Source organism: Panthera leo, chromosome C2, assembly GCF_018350215.1.
Source record: "Panthera leo isolate Ple1 chromosome C2, P.leo_Ple1_pat1.1, whole genome shotgun sequence".
In the NCBI taxonomy this organism is placed as follows: domain Eukaryota; kingdom Metazoa; phylum Chordata; class Mammalia; order Carnivora; family Felidae; genus Panthera; species Panthera leo.
This window is the reverse complement of record NC_056687.1, coordinates 152,712,155-152,731,877: the sequence shown is the minus strand read 5'-3', so window position 1 is coordinate 152,731,877 and position 19,723 is coordinate 152,712,155. Positions and strand designations below refer to the sequence as shown.

General features: G+C 52.3%; 1 protein-coding gene across 1 annotated transcript in view; it reads left to right on the top strand.

Annotated features, from left to right (window-relative positions):
- The window catches only part of ITGA9 (integrin subunit alpha 9), a 342,670-nt gene that overhangs the window by 71,996 nt on the left and 250,951 nt on the right, over positions 1-19,723 (top strand). The window contains 2 exon segments of the mRNA XM_042903314.1: positions 7,183-7,337; positions 18,153-18,313. Coding sequence (XP_042759248.1) covers positions 7,183-7,337; positions 18,153-18,313 — 316 coding nt within the window.

Here is a 19,723-nt window from a genome sequence, read left to right as displayed (position 1 = left end):
CTCTTCCTGGAGGCGAGGGGTGCTTGGAAAGTGAGGATGTTGCCTTTCTTTTCTCGTTCTTCTTATCTCCTATCCCAGAGTTCCAGCTGGTGGACCTTGAATGGCCTGCAGCTATGAGGTGGTAGCATCCCTGGAGCTTCTAGACAGAGCCTGGGGTGGCTTAAGCCCTAGGGATTTTGCCTCTTGCCTTGAACAACTGCTTCATTAACACGTGTGCACGATATGATCGTTTCCTATGGGTGCAGGACACTCAAGGGGGCTCTGAAGCACTGCCCTGTCCCATCTCTTAGTCCCGACCTGTTACTCCCTAGACACCTGGGGGCCAGGAGCCTCTTGCCCTTAGGACAGGACACCACCGCCTGCGGAGGCCAAGGTGAGGGACGTGAGCTCGTGAGCTCGGGCCCAGGGTTCCTAGAGCCCCTGTGGCCTGGCTCTCGCCTACAGAGGCTGTGGGCTGCCGTCCTGCTGTGAACCATCTCCAAGGATTTCTGTCTGGGTGAGTCAGAGGAGGCAGAATTACCCTTTGGAGTGGGAGCCAGCTCTTAGGTTTTGTTAATAACCTGATGGCAGGACTTTCTAAAACAGGCCAGTAGGATCTTAGAGCTGGAAGGGATCCCAGAGGCCATGTAGTTGCACACCCCAGATTCTTCTCATTCAGCAGTGCCTTCCTCTGAGTGCCTTGCTCTGAGTCTCCAGCGGCTGCAAGCAAGGCACAGGGCCTCCTTTTGAATGAGGTGCCCCGGGGTGGGAGCTTAGTAACTTCTGAGGGAACCAGTTAACCCCCAGGCAATTTGGAATGTTAAATTGTTAAGGAGGCAGGATAGCCTTAGGTTAGGAGGGTCAACTGGGGGGGGGGGGGGCGGGCGGTGCGGATGGCCTGGATTTGAACCCCTCCTCTGTTTGGCAGGAGGGGGGTTCCTGGGTAGGTCAGGTAACCTCTCTCAGTATTCTCACCCGTTAAAAAGGATAACGACAGTACTTACCTCACTGGGTTGGTAGGACTCCATTGAGTTGGTACGAGTTAGTAGTTCAAGCAAAATGCGTAAGAACGGTCCGGTGGTCGATACGTGTTAGCAGCTAGATACACTGGGCTAAATTCTGCCTCTCGATCCTGTATCTTGCACGTAGCAGCCCTTCAGTACTTGATGTTGGCATGTGACTTCACTAAGATGACGCCTCCCTGGTTGTTTTCATTATTGCCGGGTGATTAGGTCTCCGCTTTCTTCATCAACCAACCCTTCCTGTGGGTTGGCCGTTTCCTCTGAGATAAGCCAGCTTATGTACAGATAGATGACTGAAGTCACACTTCAGAAGCTGAGTTCGCCCACCACCCCTGTGCCTCTGTGCTGTCCTCCCCCTCTTCGTCACCCCGAGCAGCCTGCTCTGGCTTGTCGCAACTCCTCTTGAACAAAACACGATCCCCGGCTCTCGCAGTTGAAAACGGGCCCTCTCAAAACCGGGAGCGGCTGACTTAAGGTAGATCCTGGAAATTCTCCTTTTCGTCATTCTTGTATTTTATAAACTTCCAGCCGTGAGCTTCGGCCCAGAGGGGGTTTTCTCTCCCTCTCTTTCATGGCAACGCACGGCCTTCTCCTGGAGTTTTGCCCACACGTGGATGTCAACGTCAAGTGAGGCAGTTACACGGCGACGGGGTCCCCAGACCCCAGCCTGGGGTGGGGGTGGGGGGTGAATCTGGTGAGGAGAGACCTTCCAGGGACGAAGGCAGGGTCCTTCCGGGGGAATGCCGGGACGGCTTATCAAGAGAAGAGGCTTTAGGGGAGGGAATGCGGGGCACTGCCCGGCCGAGGTGGTCAGCAGAAGGCCCTCCTTTGTTCGGCTGATATCATTGACCTGTTGTGGTGCAGCTGCGTCTGATTCTGGGTGCACCTTATGGAACAATAAACAAGCAAATGATACAACTAGTGTTTGGCAAGTGCCCACCTACCACATGCCAGGCACTGTTTAGGCACTCACGTGCCTTAACTCTTTTTGGTGGTTCTTGTTTTTTTGTTTTTTGTACTGAGGTAAATTTGCATACAGCAGAGCCCGGCCATGGAAGCATACTGCTTTGGTGAGTTTTGACCAGTGTAGCTGCCCGTGGAACTGCCACCCCATGAAGATAAGTAACATAGCTGGGAGCCTGGGTGGCTCAGTCAGTTAAGTGTCCGGCTCGTGACTTCGGCTCAGGTCATGATCCCACGGTTCATGGGTTCGAGCCCCACATCAGGCTCCGCACTGACCGTGCAGAGCCTACTTGGGATTCTTTCTCTCTCCCTCTATCTCTGCCCCCCCCCCCCCCCCCCGCTCATGTGCTCTGTCTCTCTAAATAAATAAATAAACTTAAAATAGATAAAGAACATTTCCATCAGTCCAGAAAGTTTCTTCCTGCCTCTTCCCAGTTATGCCCCCTCCTGATAGAGCAATTCTTCCTGTTCTAAAATTTCACATGAGTGGAATTATGTAGTATACACCCTTTTGGTTCTGGCTTCTTTCCCTCAATAGAGACTCCTCTATGCTTTGTGTGTTGTTCAGTTCTTTCTTCCCCCTTACTGAGTAGCTGTCTGTTGACTGAATATACTGTAGTCTGTTCATTGGTTCTCTTGTCGATAGAACATATTTTAATTCTTAGGGTTTTTTTTTAATTTTTAAAGCTTATTTGTTTTGAGAGAGAGAGAGCGCGTGGGGGGGGGTGCAGGGGTGGGCAGAGAGAGAGGGAGAGCGGGAATCCCAGGCAGGCTCCGTGCTGTCAGTGTGGAGTTTGAACTAGTGTGGGGCTTGAACTCATGAACTGTGAGATCATGACCTGAGCCGAAACCAAGAGTCGGACGCTTAACCGACTGAGCCACCCAGGGACGCCTAATTCTTAGTTTCTGTAACAGCTCCATGATAGAGATATTTTTATTCTCATTTTACAGATGAGGAAACCAAGTGGCACTGAAGTTTTATTAATTTTAAAAAAGAAGATCATCGTAGGTTGTGGTCAGTGCTGGGAAGATGATAGAGCAGGGTTATGTGGTTGGGGGCACCTGCCCGCATTGAGTCCAGCAGGGGAGGCCATGTAGAGTGAGTCCTGTTAGAGGTGGTGGTGTGGGGTCAGCGGTGCCCTTGTCTCTGGGAGGTCTACAGAAGTGAGGGGCAGAAGTCAGATCGCTGTGGGTGAGAGAGAGAAGGAGAAGCAAGAAAATAGATGGTGGGAGTTTGACTCCTTTCCAGCAGCCAGGCTACAAAGGAGCAAATGGGATTGCCGCCTGGCTCTGGGATTAGGCTGAGAGCGTCTTTGAAGCCTCCCCTGCTCTCCCGAGTCCCTTTCTATCCTGCAAGAATCAGAGGTGGTCACCTTTCACTTCACCCTTGTCCATACAAACCTTGCCCCAACCCCTCTCTTGCCTTGGGGCCGGAAGAGACAGGGAGGAGAGGACGAGGATGAATGGGGGTTGAAGGGGGAGGAGGGAGGTGGGATGTGTGTAGGCTGTGAGTGGCAGGGACCTCCTCTTGGAGCTGGGCTCCAGGATCGGAACAGGCCCCGGGCAAGGTTCAGCAGGGGACGTGGGCGAGGAGGAACTCCTCGGGTCTCTTCTGGGAGCTTCAGGTACTCAGAGTGCGGGGAAAGCTTTAGAGGTGAGCTGGGGCCCGTTAGAGAGGGGACAGGGAGGAGCAGGCAGGCGGAGGGACTGCTGAGGATGTTTGAGCAGCCGGAAAGGCTGGTCATCTGTGGTGACATCTGCTGATGAGCTGCCGGACGTGGCTGAACAACCGTGGGCAAGAAGGTCTGGAGACATCAGCTGGCTAAGCTAGGTGGGCATCTCCGGCAGGGCCTAGCTGGCTGGCAACTTAGGTGGACTTTGAGTCACTTTGGAGTTTGGGTGGGACCCGAAAAGGAAGCCAAGCATGTGTATGCGTATGTGCAAAACACAGCACGCCCGTTCTTACGCCTCTCAGGAAGAGACTCCACATGTGTATGGGCTTGAAATCCTCTGGGCTGCCGTTAAGAGAAAAACCTTACTGAGGTTGGTTTTAAGTACCTAGACCTTCATTAGCTTCCTGGATGAGGCAGCTCCAGGGCTGTTTGGTAGCCTGGCATCTCCACCAGGGGTGTAGGCTCTTTGTCTGTTCCCCTGTGTCTGTCCCATAAGCGGCACCTGCCCCCGTTGGAAGCTGGGGTGATGGGAGCCGGTACCACATCAGAGGACATCCTAACTGGTTTTACTGTTTGCTTGGAAGTACATACAGGTGAAATACAGATCTACCTTGACTTAGGAAGGAGTTAATATTATGATAAACCCATCATAAATTGAAAATATCATGAGTGGAAATGCATTTACTGCCTGAAACCTCCTGAACATCACAGCTTAGCCTAGCCTACGTTGACTGTGCTCAGAGCGCTTACATTTGCTGAAGGTTGGGCAGAATGATCCAACACAAGGCCTATTTGATAGCACAGTGTTGATTATCTCACGCAAATTATTGAACTCTACGGAGAGCGACCATCAGAATGGCCATGTGGGTACAGAAGATCTGGCTCTCTCGTGACTGGTTGCTGACCCTAGGAGCTGCACCCACTGGTCCCCACACGATCATCCCACATAGCACCAGCATGCAAACAGACCCAAATTCACAATTCAAAGTTCAGTTTCTATTAAATGCACATGGCTTTCGCCCCTTCATCAAGTAGAAAAATCATTAAGTCGAACCATCATAAGTCAGGGACCATCTGTATCAGGATCTGAACTGTCAAGAGTCATCAGAAAGAAGTATTCCAGCCACCAGCTTTTTAGAAATAAAGTCTTGGGGCGCCTGGGTGGCTCAGCTGGTTAAGCATCTGACTTCAGCTCAGGTCATGATCTCACGGTTCGTGGGTTCGAGCCCCGCGTCGGGCTTCACGCTGACCGTGCAGAGCCTGCTTGAGATTCTCTCTCTGCCTCTCCCCCATTGTGTGTGTGTGGGGGCTCTCTCTCTCTCTCTCTCTCTCTCTCTCTCTCTCAAAATAAATAAACTTTAAAGTCTTGGAAGCCTTTGCAGTGCTGTCCTTGGGTGCCCCTTTGCTTTTCTCTCCGAGGCTGGCCCAGCTCTGCCCTGCGTGAGTTTGCCTTCTCAGATTAGCTTGGGAGGGCAGGGCATGTGTCAGGGTGATAGGCTACTCTTTCTGTGCCACTTAAGTTCAAAGGAAATGGTGAGAGAGTTCAGGAGAGATTTTGGGGCTTTCTGTGGTCCAAAGACGATTCTTGGAATTGAAACAGGTTCGAGGGCCCGATCTGATGTTGGTGGGACGTGTGCTTCTGAAAGTCCTTGTCCTCACGTTAGAGGATTCTGCGTTGATAGCCTCTGTCCATGTCCCTGTCAGTTCGCCAGATGGCTCACCCTGCCGTCCTCTGCAGGGCTCTGCTGTGAGGAAGGACCAGGCGGCCTCCCCGACACGGTGGCCCCTGGGATGGTGGGAGGCAGAAAGGCCTTTCTTCCATGTGGTGACCAGGCAGGATGTGCCCTGGGCAGGGTGGAGGCTTTCATGGGGTGGAGACCAGCTCTCCCTGGTGCCTGTGTCAGTTGTATGAAACTTGAGGCCCTCCTGTGGTTTTCAGCACCTTGGCCTAGAGTGAAGTTGGTACCCATTTAACACGTAGGGATTTTGAACACCTATCCTGAGGATGTCAGGATGAATTTGCTGGGATCCTAGCCCTTAAGGGGCCTGCAGGCTGGTGGGGCAGGTTTGGAAATAGATAAGAAACTTCATTAATAAGTGAGGTGAGGTGTGAATATAGTGCTGGGGCCGTGGGGGAGGGGACCCAACTACCAGGGGTCTTCGGGAAGGCCTCCTGGGAGGGGGAAGGCAAGCTGGCTGTAGAAGGACCCCTGGGGCTTTAGAGAGTGTCTCTGGCATTTGTACAAACACACTGACCAAGAGCAGGCCATTTGTTTTCTAAGTTATTTATAGCATCTTCTCAGGATGAACCCAGAAGAAAGTTGGAAGGCCCCAGCACATTGGAGTTCTCTCAGGCACCGCTGTTGTCTGACTTCTGCCGGCCTCTCAGCTGGATTTGCTCTGGGAGACCCACAGTTCCCTTGTACTTGTCACAGCTGTCCTGATCTTGGCCCACATCCATGGCAGTGGTGGCAGCGATGAAAACCCCTCCCCCCCTCTGGGCCTCGTGTCTCCCTCCTTCCCTCTTTCTCCGAGGTCTTCCTTAATACTTGTGTCTCTGAGAGTTGTGTTCCTCTTTCCCATCTGTCTTGTCACCGCGAGCGCTCTGCAGGATCTTTGCACACAAGGGAGGTCATTGTTCACAAGCCACTAAAGCCCCTTAATCTTGTTATGTCACCCCAGTGGCATGAAGGCCGGGGCTCCCTAGAGGTAAGAGGATCTCTTTGTGAGCCCTGGAGGGAAGAAGGTTAAGCCACCCGCTTAGGTGAACCGTGCCTGAGCAGGTGTTTACAAGGAGAATGGAATGGTGGGAGTCACTCGGCTTTCCCCGGGCGACCCTGGGGATCCACGGGGGGCACAGCAGGGATGCTGTGCATCCAGTAAGCACAGGGTGGGGGTTGAGGGTGGTCCATGTTGGCGATAAGAGTGCGGATGTTTATGGGGTTTCACTGGCTCCTGAGGCCAGCGGTTGATTTCTTCAGCTCTGAAGTGCTTTGCTGTTACCAGCTGGGACTCCGTGAATCAGGTTCTTTTAGAAAAATACTTGATGAATTGAGGGGAGTAAATGGAGGGGGAGGTTTGACCCAGCTGATGGGACTGGAACTCTGTAGTTCTTGTTCCCAATGACAGTACATGCTTTGGGGGATTCCCCATGGTGCATCTCTGTCTCCAGCCCTGGCATCCGCTGTAGGAACTCCTCTTAAATATATTACTATCTTTCTAATAAAATGGAAATCGGAACTTAATTGGTGAAATTTTAAATAATCACCCAACATCTGGCAGTTCATTTATGGCTTCAACCAGATGTGTTTTATTAACAACTGACTTGCCTTTATTACTGGGAAGCTAACCATTAATTTATTAGGAAATAAACCACTTCTAAAACCAGGAAAAAGTATTTACGGGGCACACTGGCCCTTCCCTCATGGGTAATTTCATGCTTTAATTAAATGCTGGGCTGAAGGCCTAGGATTTCTTTCGCCCGGTTAGTTCTTGTTTGGTTCCGAGAGAGCATGACTAAGTCACCTCCACCTCTCGACATGCAGGGCGAGACCCGTCATCACGGTGGATGTCTCCATCTTCCTCCCGGCCTCCATCAACATCACGGCGCCTCAGTGTCACGATGGGCTGCAGCCTGTGAACTGCCTGAATGTCACCGCCTGCTTCAGCTTCCACGGCAAGCGTGTTCCAGGAGAAATTGGTAATGAGCCACTGAGCGAGGGCTCAGGAGGCCACCTTGGCTGGCGTGGGCTTGTGGGATTGTGGCTGCTGATGGGTTCTTCTGGATTCTTTGCCCTCCCTGTGCATTCCGACTGGTTTTGCGGGCAGCAGGCACGCAGGCCGGATACCCTTTCCCTCTGGGGTTCTTGCTTTTTTCTGCTTCCCATAGTTCCCCTGTTTAGCATAATGTCCGGCTCTAGAGCGAATAACATTTGACCCCAAGCATCCTTTCCCCACACGTGTGACCAGACTGAAACCTCACCGGGCCACAGGTGTCACAGGCCAGTGGGACTTGTGGAAAGGTAGTGACCGGAGCCTGGCCCTTACAGAACATTCCATTCAGTTAGAAAAAAGGAGTGGTGGGTATTTGGAGACTTCCCCTGAGCCTGTGGCACCACCAGATGTCAGGGCCTTAAGCCTGAGGAATCTGAGACCACGGGTCGATGGTAAGATTGGGATGCAGAGGGTTACGGAGGCTTAGGCCTGCAAAAGAGGGGGAGCTGCTTTGTCGGCTTCGGATGATTGGACAGAGACCCCCAGCCCTGCCGTGTGTCTCTGGCTGGGGAAGGCCAGCTTGCTAGCCCAGCTCCAGAGACGGCACCAAGCCCTCGAACAGGATGGGCTCCGTGAGGAGGGGAACGCAGTGTGTGATCACCTGAAGGACACGAATCTGGAGCAGTTAGTTGTGCAGATCAATAGGTGCTTTGTTTTTATTTGAAAGGCTGACTTAATAATAGAAAACAGAGTTCTAGAAAAAAAATAACCCACAACACAATAAGGACCTGGACTTACTGCCTTTCTTAGACATTTAAAAATTTTTTTAAACATTTATTTATTTTTGAGAGAGACAGAGCACGAGTGGGGAAGGGCAGAGAGAGAGAGAGGGAGACACAGAATCCGAAGCAGGCTCCAGGCTCCGAGCTGTCAGCACAGAGCCCGATGCGGGGCTCGAACTCACGAACCAAGAGATCATGACCTGAGCTGAAGTCAGATGCTCAACCGGCTAAACCATCCAGCCACCCCAAAATGTTTTTTTTTTTTTTTAATTTTGTTTTATTCATTTTTTGAGAAAGACAGAGGGCGAGCAGGGGAGGGGCAGAGAGAGGGGGAGACACAGAATCCGAAGCAGGCTCCAGGCTCTGAGCTGTCAGCACAGAGCCCGACGCGGGGCTCCAGCCCACGAACCATGAGATCATGACCCAAGCTGAAGTCGGACACCTAACCGACCGAGCCACCCAGGCGTCCCCCCAAAATGTTTTTAATGTTTATTTTTGAGAGAGAGAGAGAGACAGAGACAGAGAGACAGAGACAGAATGTGAGTGGGAAAGGAGCAGAGAGAGAGGGAGACATAGAATCTGAAGCAGGTTCCAGGCTCAGAGCTGTCAGCACAGAGCCTGATGCAGGGCTTGAACTCACCGCGAGATCATGACCTGAGCTGAAGTCGGATGCTTAACCGACTGAGCCACCCAGGCGCCCCTTCTTAGACATTTTTAGGATCAAGTTATCTTCCTCCCCTACTCACACTGGTCCCTGGCCCCAGCAGTACCAGCCTCTCTGGGAGCTTGTTATAAATGCAGAATCTCAGGTTTTGCGCTAGACCTCAGAATCAGAATCTGCATTTTCATAAGGTCCCACAAGACCCGTGTGCACATTTATGTTCGAGAAGTGCTGCTGGAGTGTGTGTGTGTGTGTGTGTGTGTGTGTGTGTGTGTGCGTGCACGTGCCAACACAAACCCAGACATGCAGAAATACGCTTCCATGTGCTGGTCCATTTCCCAACTGCACCTTGAATGCTCTGCCTTATTCAACAGTGGGCTAATCCTTCTAGGCTAAGGGTCTCATTGGTACTTTATCTTGATCTTCAGGTGGATTGAGTAAGTTCTGCAATCAAACCTTGAACTTTTTCGTGTAAATATTTTTTAGAAGAACTTAGAAATTTCAAAATTGGGTGTACATACCATGAACTTGAGACTTGGTTGGTGACAGAGGAATAACAAACGTTTTATGTGTAGCCCAGGGAGGAAAAGATCATGCTCAATGAGAAAATTGCTCTGTCAGGATCACATAGCTATCGGTGAAGCCAGGAATTGAATCCTGGTCTGATGACACTTAGTTTTGCTTTCCAAAAACGAATTGTTTAAAACCTCAGTCTCTAGGGAAGAAAATTTTTTTTCTATTGGTCCTGGGACTCCTGTGTCCTCTGCCTAATTAGATGATGTGTGTTCTATCAACTACCAACTCCTGATGTAGTTGGACTCTATTAAAGAATGTTATAAAAGAATTGTTGAGTTGAAGGTTAATGTTGGTGTGCATAAAAATAAGCAGAACTCTTCTAGAACTCTAAAATAAGCAAGTGATTAATAGTTCTTGTGTGTGTTCATTCGACAAATGTTTATTGTGGCCCGACATGTGCCAAGCATATTCTCGTGGAGCTTCTAATGGGAATCGCAGAGTTTCTATCTCTCGATCCTGAAGCAGCATACACAATTCCCAGGCTCTTTAATGACCTCACTGTTAGGGTGAAACGGAAGGTAATTTGGCAGAGCAGGAAGAGAGGAGAAGAAGCCCAAGATGTAAGTTCTGAGCAAGAGGGATTTCAGAGCACAAGAAAGGTAGTAGAGAAAACCCTGATTTGAAGTTCATGGCTGAGCCAGGAGGAGATGTGGCTGTCTTCTCGTGCTGCTCCCCACCAGTGGGCCTTTCTGGGCTCCGGTCACTGGGGCCCCTTTTCATTGGCCTCGAGGGAGAATTTTAATGAAGTCTAGGCTTCACCGTGACCCTTGAAGTGTCAGGGAATAAAGAGCGAAACGGGCAGTTGGGGGGCACACGGCAGTGCCCCCAGCGGGCAGCGGAAGCAGGTGCTGGACGTCAAGTAGCAGAGTGCTGTCCTGCTCAGCTCGCTTCCTTGGCCTCCGTCAGCCACATGGGCTCATTGATGAACCCAGACATCCCTTTACAATCTAAGCGGGTCTTCCCTCACGCCTGTTTAAGGCTGGGGCTTCATGATCATGACAACTGGAGAATTTTGGTATTGGCAGGGCAGTGCAGAAAATAACCACATTCTGTTTTTCTTTGTCCTCCCCTGGCATTCAGGGAAATGTGCTGTGTCTCTGTCTTTGCTGAAATCTGGTAAAAGACGAGCCAGCAGTGGAATATGGAGAGACTTGAGGAAGGAGAAATGGGCAGCCGCTATGGAAATGTGATAGAAATCAGGGAGGTGGGAGGTAGCTTGTGTGGGTCGCACTGCCCCAGGGTGTCCCCAAGCCCAGCACGGAAGACAGCGCCTTGGCCCTGCGTGGTCAGGAAGATTGGGTCCTTGGTCTCCAGGTGGTGGAGGGGTGGGGGCACCGTCATCCTCCAGCTTTCCAGGCTCAGTGTCATGGTCACGGCCTGGCCCGCGCCTTGGGAGCCCAGAGCCGGAGGCTGTGCAGGAGCCTTGCTGGTGGTGGTTCTGGCCCCGGGCTGCCTGGCAAATGAAGTCTTCCTCGGGCCCACCTTCCAAGCACCTCTCAAGGTCTGCGTATCCGGGGCTGTGTCTTGTCCCTAGAACGGCCGCGTTGGGGCCGTGCGGCTGGCGCGGTGCGATAAAGGGGCACCCGTGGTGTGCTCGGGACTTCTGAATGGCTGTGAGGGCATAATCCAGCTGCTGGCAGCTTTGCCACAGGGCCTCCCTCGGGGTGGTTTTAGGAGCTATAGGAACTTCGTCTTACTTTAAGAGTCTTGCCTCTGGTTTCTTCTGTCCTTGAGGACCTGATGGGGCTCCAGCACGTGCATAGAGAAGGGACGCCATTCTCCCCTTCGTTTTCTGCGTTAGCAATGGAAAACCACAGCTCCCACTTGCTCTCCGGAGTATTCGGGGCCAGCTGATTTGCCGAGCCCCTGGAGGGGCAGGGGTGGTCCCTGGCAGTACTGTGGGGACGACACAGGCTCTCGGTAGGGGTGGCACTGCTGTGGCCCCTGTCGCGGCAGGATCCAGTTGTTGCAACAGAATTTAACATTGGGAACTGGCAAAGCAGGTCATGAAGGGCCTGCTGGTAACTGTAGGAAGCAGCCCCCCACTTCTGGGTCGGCACCAGGTGGGTGCACGGTGTGGTCCCCAGTCCAGTTGTAGCCCGTGGGATGTCCGGATCTATGTTCCGACTGAATCCAACACTGAGGGCGGGGCCCGGCCCCTGGAATTTAGCAAGCCTCCACGTGGCTTAGACCTGAGAACCACCGGTCAGGCAGACAGAGGGAAAAGGTCACACTTGGGGTGAAATGCTTCCTTGGGGTTGTCAAAACCTAGAAGCTCAGGGGGCGCCTGGGTGTCCAACTTCAGCTCAGGTCGTAGTCTCCCGGTCCGTGAGTTCGAGCCCCACATCAGGCTCTGTGCTGACAGCTCGGAGCCTGGAGCCTGCTTCGGCTTCTGTGTCTCCCTCTCTCTGTGTCCTTCCCCCACTTGTTCTCCTTTTCTCTCTCTCAAAAAAATTTTTTTTTAATTTAATTTAAAAAACCTAGAAGCTCAGAGAAGGGACCCTGCAGACCTGGGGACCTAAACCTCGGAGAAGGGCCCTAGCTGGTGCTGGCAGTGACTCCGAGGGGTGCAGGGGGGGAAAACTGAGATTGGTATTAAAGTGCTGTTGGGACCAGCTGCTGGGGAAATCTGTCGCTGGGTGAAGCTGATAGGAGTAGGAAGCAGGCAGGGAGATGATACAGTCCCTTCTCCGTCCACCAGCCTTGCAGCCTCCCTCGAGCTGTCCATCCGGGTAGAGCCTCCCACAGAACTGCTGGCAAAGCAGAAATGAGGTTTGGAGAGCCCCAGACCCAGCATCGCAGAGCAGGGGGGTCTGGAGCTGAGAGACAACAGCTTTGGGAACTGGGGCAGCAGATGGCCAGTCACGTGGAGTTACCGAGGCACCTGCTGGGCCGTTCAACAGTTACTAAGTTCCTAGGAGTGCCACACTGTGCATTCCCTGGCAGCAAGGCAGAGGCCAGGCCGAGCCCTGGCCCTCACTGAGCTTGCACTCTGGCTGCAGGGAAGGAGGCAGACAAAAACCGCCCCTGCTCCCTTGCTCCCAGACCCACGCGTCTGGGTCCCTCTGTGCGGTAGGCCCCAAGTTCAGTGCTGGGGTGCAGGCGCACACCCAACGGCAGAGGTTCAGAGAACGGATTTATAACTTCCTTCACCAAGCGGTTGAAAACAAGAGTTCTGCCCATCCCAGGTCTTATTGCCGACTTCATTCCTGGCCTGGGGAGCAGATTTTCACTCCTCGGAGCCTCCTGGCTGCTGTAAGTAAGGGTGGTGAGTGCTGTGCCTGAAGGGTCCTGCCCTTACCCATGGGCTGAGCCTCTACCTACCGCCTGACCGGGCTAATGCCTAAATGTGCTTGTCGGTCTCTGGAGGCTAAGGATCCAGCCGACAATTCTGGACTCTCACCAGCGTGCTAAATGAAAACCAGGAGAGGATGAGCCCTAAGTGGTTGTGTTTTGTGCTCCGATCTGGCGCCCCTGGTTTCCGTGGCTCTCAGCAGAGCTGTGAGCAAGCAGGGGTGCCTGCCCTCCCTCCAGGTCCTGAGAGATGGCACCAGGTCATCCAAGCCAGTAGCAGAAGTAGGGTTGTCCCCAGACCCTTCCTCTGGCTTTAGGGGGTGTGTCCCCTCCAGAGAGTATTTGCACACAGAGAACATTCTCTGAGCTCCTTGTGGTCTCTTGAGAAGCACAGAGATGGGGTAATGAGGCAAATCCATGTTATATGAGGAATGGGGTCACCTCGTCTAATAATTACCACCTCATTCCTTTATGGGATGGAGAGAAAGCTTATGAAAGCTAGTAAAGGGGGAAATATCCTTTTTTTCCCCCTTCTCTTGGGAGACTCCGAGGGAAGCTCTGTAAGTCTGGAAGGAGGATTTATTAGTAGAATTTCACAGCTGAAACCATGTTGTGATGGAGAATGGGAATGAATCAAAACCTTGCTGGGACCGAGCAGCGCTGAGTTGATGTGAGACATCTGGCTCCCTCCTGGCCCGGGCCAACATGGGGGGCCCTTAGGAGCCAGCTGGGGGCAGGGAAAGGAGGAGGCTGAAACATGACTTGGGGCTGGTCAGCTTTTCCATCAACATGACATCATTCGACATGGCATGGACACAAGCTGCCAGAAGGAAAACCTGAAGATGTGGACCGTGTGGTGGGAGCAGGCGCTAATCAGAACCAGCACCCTCCCCGGGATGGGGGCTGGCTGGCCTGGCTTGCATTAGGGGTGGCCACCCTCCCACGGGCTGAACCACGCCAGCTGATTGGCTGCTTCTCTGGGATCTCATCCACTTCTCAGGGACTCCCTTTCAGATACTCTTGGGGTCGGTACTGTTTAGAACTGCCAGTCGAACTCGGGGCTCCAGAATGATCTGCACTACTTCCTGCCATGCTGGTAGCTAGGGTCGACCCTCCTCCCTTGGGCTGGGCTTCCCATGGTGAGTCTTGTGGTGGCTTTCTTCTAGAAGAGAGAGTTTGATATGGAGCCAACTTCTTTTTGTGTGATTTAAAATGTCAAAGTAAATTTTAAATCAAGGAGAGACATTAAGCAGGCGGTTCTAAAGATGAAAAGCTTCCAGAACGATTGCGCTTGGCGAATTGGATAATTCGGTCTGTCTGTGACTGTATATTTTAACAGTTTAGAAAAAATCTGATAGGTGAACGTGTTGGCATGCCCGCGCTCTGCCTGGAGCGGAGCAGCGGTCATGGTCCTCAGCTCAGTTTCTAGTAACTGTGAGTTGTCTCTGTCCCCCCCTTGAGTCGTAAGAGGGATCTATCGGGTCGGAGAGTCCACGGCGAGATGGGGTTTCACAGGTGTTTGAAAAGTATCCAGCACCGTGCTTGGCCCACACTGAAGGTTGAATCCAATCCCCTTTCCTGAGCTGCCCCATCTTAATTCGGATTCTCCCAGAAGCAGACCCGTGAGTCAAGGATTTGAGCGCACGTGGTTGACACGGGTGATGATCAGTCCCAGCAAGGACGGGTAGGAAAGTGTGACAGTGAGACAAGAAAGGAAGGCAGCGATGCCCATCAGGGTTCTGCGGAGAAACAGAACCAATAGACTGTGTGTGTAGTAACACTGGAGTGTGGAGGCGGTCTGAAAGTAGAATTCCTTCTTTTGGGGTGACTTTTGTCTTTTTCTCATAAGGTCTTTGATCCGATGAGGCCCACCCGCATTGTGGAGGGCAATCTTTATTCAGAGTCTACTGAATTGACTGTAATCTCATTTAAAAATACGTTTGCAATGACGTCTAGATTGGGTAGTGAAGCCTAGTCAAGTTGACACATAAAATAAACCATCACAGGGGCGCCTAGGTGGCCCAGTCGGTTAAACGTCCACCTTTGGCTCAGGTCGTGATCTCACAGTTTGAGTTCGAGCCCCGCGTCGGGCTCTGTGCTGACAGCTCAGAGTCTGGAGCCTGCTTCGGGTTCTGTGTCTCCCCCTCTCTCTGTCTCTCCCCCGCTCACGCTCTGCCTCTCTGTCTCTCAAAAAAGGTTGAAAACAAACCAACCGTCACAGCAGCCGCACAGAAGGTGTGTTGTTGAACAAGTTATCGCTGCAGGCAGCTGGAGCTGCGTCCTGCTGGGGAGCCCTGAGAGTCGGTGTGGAGCACACTCAGAGTTACCCCAGCCAAGGGATGAGGGACTGTGGCGGGGACCTGGGTTCTCTGGCACTTCTGGTCTGCCATGCGTGTGGGCGGGGCCACCAGAGAAAGCTCTCAGGAAAGGGGGTGAGGGTGCAAGCTGGGCTGGCAGCAGAGGAATGGGACGAGCCGAGAGAATGTGGGTGGGGCACTGATACTGTCTTCTCCGTCTTCCTGGGATCATTTCTACCCAGACTTTCTCTGAGCTCAGCTAGCTCATCGCTGGCAAGAGGGTTCACACGCCGTCTTCTCCCCATGCCCACCCTTCCTAAGAGAGGGCAGCTCTCCCACCCGGGAGGAAGGCCAGGGAGGGCGCTGCCCGGGACGAGGCCCACTCGGCCGCTTCCCACCGCCATGTTGGTTTGCCTGGCCATGGCCTGGCTTGTCTTCCAGCAGTGCCCATCTCTAGCCCTGGAACAGAAGGTGCAAACTCAGTCCATTTATACGTGTCCTTTCCCACTGTTTGGCTGTTGCCCAGGGAAATTGCGATCAGTAGAAAACAAGTGGGCCAGAGTTCAGTTCTGGATCATTGTGTGTGTTTGGTTCTGCTGTGTGTGCATGCAAAAAATGTGACTTTTTGTTTTGCCTTTTATTTTTTTTTTGGTCAGAAAATGTGAAAAATACCCCAAGCACCAGTGTGGTTGGAATAGCCCTACCCTGGAGGTTAGGAGAGTTCTAGATTCAGCTTTGTGGTGGATGGCCCTCTGGCCAGGAGCAAGTCTGGCTCCCTTTTTGGAGACTCAGTTGTATATCTGAAAAATGAAGGTTTTGAGCTGGATGGTCCCCAGATTGCCCCAAAGCTTCGGCATTCTGCGTGTCCACCTCGCTGCCTGCTGTCACTGAGGGAGTCGGTGTGTAACTCTCATCTGGGCTCCATGTTTGCTCTGTCACATTCCTTTCCCACAATGCATTCTTTCCTTCATAATATTGCCTGCGAGTATCCAGGTCTCAGGTCCCACTGGTGACCCTGCCTGGCCTTGGCAATCGGCCGTTTGCCGAAATAAACAAGTTGGGGCAGACCGGCCCTTGCTGACCAGGAATCTGCCAGGGGGCATGGGAAGATCCCTGAGATGGCAGAGGCCCAGGAAAACCATTACACGCGTCAAAAATACGCCCTGTGGCAGCTGCAGAATGCCTGTCCCGGTCACTTTCCTCCCTCCTTGCTTGTACGTACCCTGGTGGCTGATCCCTTTGATGCTATTAAAAGCCAGAGTCATCCCTGCTGCCCTGCTTCACAGACTTAAATGTGGGCAGATGTGAGTGCTTATTACCGGTGTGAGAGCCCCAGGTTCTAAGGGGCTGGTTTGTGGAGACAGGGCATGGGCATGGTTTCCCGTGGCCTCATCTGGTAATTTTGGGGACAGAACGTTCCCTCTCTCTCACTTGAAAAACGCCACATCCCCCTGAATCCCCAAAGCAGTTAAAAAATAAAAAGTATCACAGAGGACTGACCTCTGAAACAGGGTTCTGTGGTGCAGAAAAGCAGCGAGCTGGGTCCATTGACCCCACAGCCTTATTTGCCGAATAAAACACATTTTTGTAGGGTTACTTACTCTGAACTAATGGAAGTAAAGCCTCTTGGGTTTGTCCAATGTGCCTTCTATGTTGTGACCATCTTTTTTTTTTTGGATGTTTATTTATTTTTGAAAGAGAAAGAGAGCACACACAAGTGGGGGAAGGGAAGAGAGCGAGAGGGACAGAGGATCCGAAGCAGGCTCCAGGCTCCGTGCTGACAGCAGAGAGCCCCGTACGGGGCTCGAACATCTGAACTGTGAGATTATGACCTGAGCCGGAGTAGGTTGCTTAACTGACTGAGCCACCCAGGTGGCCCTATATTGTAACCAACTTTTTTTTTTTTTTTAAGTTCCAGACTGTGTCACCCTTGCTTTTGCCATCTGCCATCACACATTCAGGTATAGGTGGAGTTTTTGTCTTCAAGAGTGCATTGCAGTACGCCTGAGTTCAGGCCCCACAGTGGTCATGGTTTTGTTGGAACGATGGGCACTGTAATATACATACGTGATCAGTATCCTCACCTACTTGGGAACGAAGTCAGCTTTAGCCTATGTCTGAGTTTCTGTGAGTGTAAGCACCATGAGGGCAGGGCTTTGCCTGCACGGTTCATGTCCCATGTCACATGCCTTTAATAGTGCCTGGCACGTAGTCAGTGCTGGGTGGACCTGATGGCACACGGTCCAAGAGATGTAGCAGTTAGAGAGCACGACTAGGGGCGCCTGGGTGGCTCAGTTGGTTAAGCGTCTGACTTCGGCTCAGGTCATGATCTCACAGCTCGTGAGTTCAAGTCCCATGTCGGGCTCTGTGCTGACAGCTCAGAGCCTGGAGTCTGCTTCGGATTCTGTGTCTCCCTCTCTCTACCCCTTCCGCAGCTTATACTCTGTCTGTCTCTCTCTCTCAAAAATAAATGAATATTGGGGCGCCTGGGTGGCTCAGTCGGTTAAGCATCTGACCTCGGCTCAGGTCGTGGTCTCGCGGTTCGTGAGTTCGAGCCCCATGTCGGGCTCTGTGCTGACGGCTCAGAGCCTGGAGCCTGCTTCGGATTCTGTGTCTCCCTCTCTCTCTGACCCTCCCCTGTTCATACTCTGTCTCTCTCTGTCTCAAAAAAAAAAAAAAAAAAAAACTAAAATAAATGAATATTAAAAAAAAATTTGGAGAGCACGACTCAGCATCTGTGAATTACTGGGTGATTGCTCCCTGTGTAGGGCATATGTCCCGTTGCTTTATAGGAATCAGGATAATGTGCAGCCGTGATCATTTCTGCAGATATTAGTAATAGGCTACAGGTTCACCATGGTATCCCCTTTTCAGGAGGCTGTGTTGAGTACGGCTAATTGTTGATGCGTATATCGGTGACTCAGTCGGTAGCTCATGGGGTTTAAGTGAGGGGGGGCCAGGGAGTGTGGCACACAGAGCATCACCAGGGAGGCGGGGGGCAGCCTGGGTGTGTGTTGATTCTGTGAGGGCCCCGGCTGCATGCTTCTCTCCGCGAAGGTGTTGACTTGGGGCGGCTGTCCTCTGTGCTGTGGAGGGCTAGGTGGTGTGTGAAATGCCTGTGAGGGGGCACCGAGGTGGCCTTCTCTGAGTGCGTGTGTCCTCGCTGACATCTTGACCTTATTTATTGGCAGGCCTCAATTACGTTCTGACGGCTGATGTGGCCAAAAAGGCAAAGGGCCAATTGCCCAGGGTCTACTTTGTGTTGCTGGGCGAGTCCGTGGGTCAGGTCACAGAGAAGCTGCAGCTGGTCCACATGGAGGAGATGTGTCACCACTACGTGGCCCACGTGAAGGTCAGTCCTCTTTTTTATTCTCAAGCCTTAATCCCTGTGGGTATTCGTTGCACGCTCGTGGGAACTACTTTTGTTGGGTGTTACGTACGCTCTGACTCCTGACGCTTTATTTCACAAGGAGGAGAGCATTCACTTTTTCTTTTCAACTTGGAGCCCGACAGCCCTTTTATTTATCTTACTGTGCTGGTCTTAGCCTCTCAGGCAGGGGCGGGGGGTCATGGTGGGCCAGGAGACCAGTGACACTCTCAGACCTTGACTTGTCCTTTTGGGAGGCTTCTCGTCCTCTCCCCTCTTCGAAGCTCGGTGGTCTTGTCAGAGGAGAGCCGTGGAAGCACGTGTGTCTGGCTCTGCAGTGGTGCTGGATCACACCGTGCCTGATGGCTTCCTCAGTGGTCCACTACATGTTAGTGCATAGTCATGGCTAAGGCATTTTAAAACTAGTTGGGCTAGGTTTTATCCCTTGATTACTTTCTGTTTATTTTAGGAGTGCTTTTTTTGGCCCCTTTTCCCTCTTACTCTAAATAAACTTTCGAGTATTTTTTTCCTCTTGAGAGTGTTTGTTAAATACACTTTGCTGCTAATTCCGGACGCCGGGCTTTGATTAGCTACAGGGCGGCCTCTGTGTAGACAGGTGCCGCCAGGGTGGGGGTCCCGGTGGTGCCCCATCCTGCAGCCGTGGCTAGGTGCCAACCCACGGGCAGAGAGCACGGGAGATAGAACGACCCATGTGAACCGGCCACATGGGTGCAAAATGGATGTGGGTTTTGGAGTCCCACAGACCTGGTGTGCGTCCTGCTGGGTGGTGCTTTGAGCTCCGTGTGTCTTAGTTTCTGCGTCTCTAAAGTGGGCACGTATACCTGAAGGGCCTTGGGCGGAGTCTGACTCCCAGCAGGCACTTGGCACTATTATTTGTTTGGGCCACATGTAGCTGCCAATATTCTGACATTCTTGACTTACAAAACTGGTATTTTCATGTAGTTCAACCTAATATTAGCCCATGGCGTTCTGGACGAGAGTAAAAATAGTCCGCAGAGTAGAGTCTCATTCCATTATTGAGTTGTTGGTGCTGGAGCAGGAGGGTAACAGCTGCTTCTTGATGCTTCTGGATCGTATGTAGAGAAATGCCCCACACGCCCATGGCACTCGGTCTGGCCCAGAGCCCGTGCGTCCGTGCCCCTGAGATGCTTTTCAGTGGGGTTGGGCTGTGTCTCTTGCCAGGACTCGTGCCGGGGCCTGCCCAGACCAGCAGCCCTATGGCCCTGGTGAAGGCCATTTATAAAGTGTTAAGCCAGCCAGCCCCTCATGCCTCTAGGTCTTAGATTACATTAGTTCGTGGATGCCCTTGGAGTGGGGAGCTGCCCAGGACAGGCAGCGACACCTTTTAGTGCCTATGCTTGGTGTGTCCATACT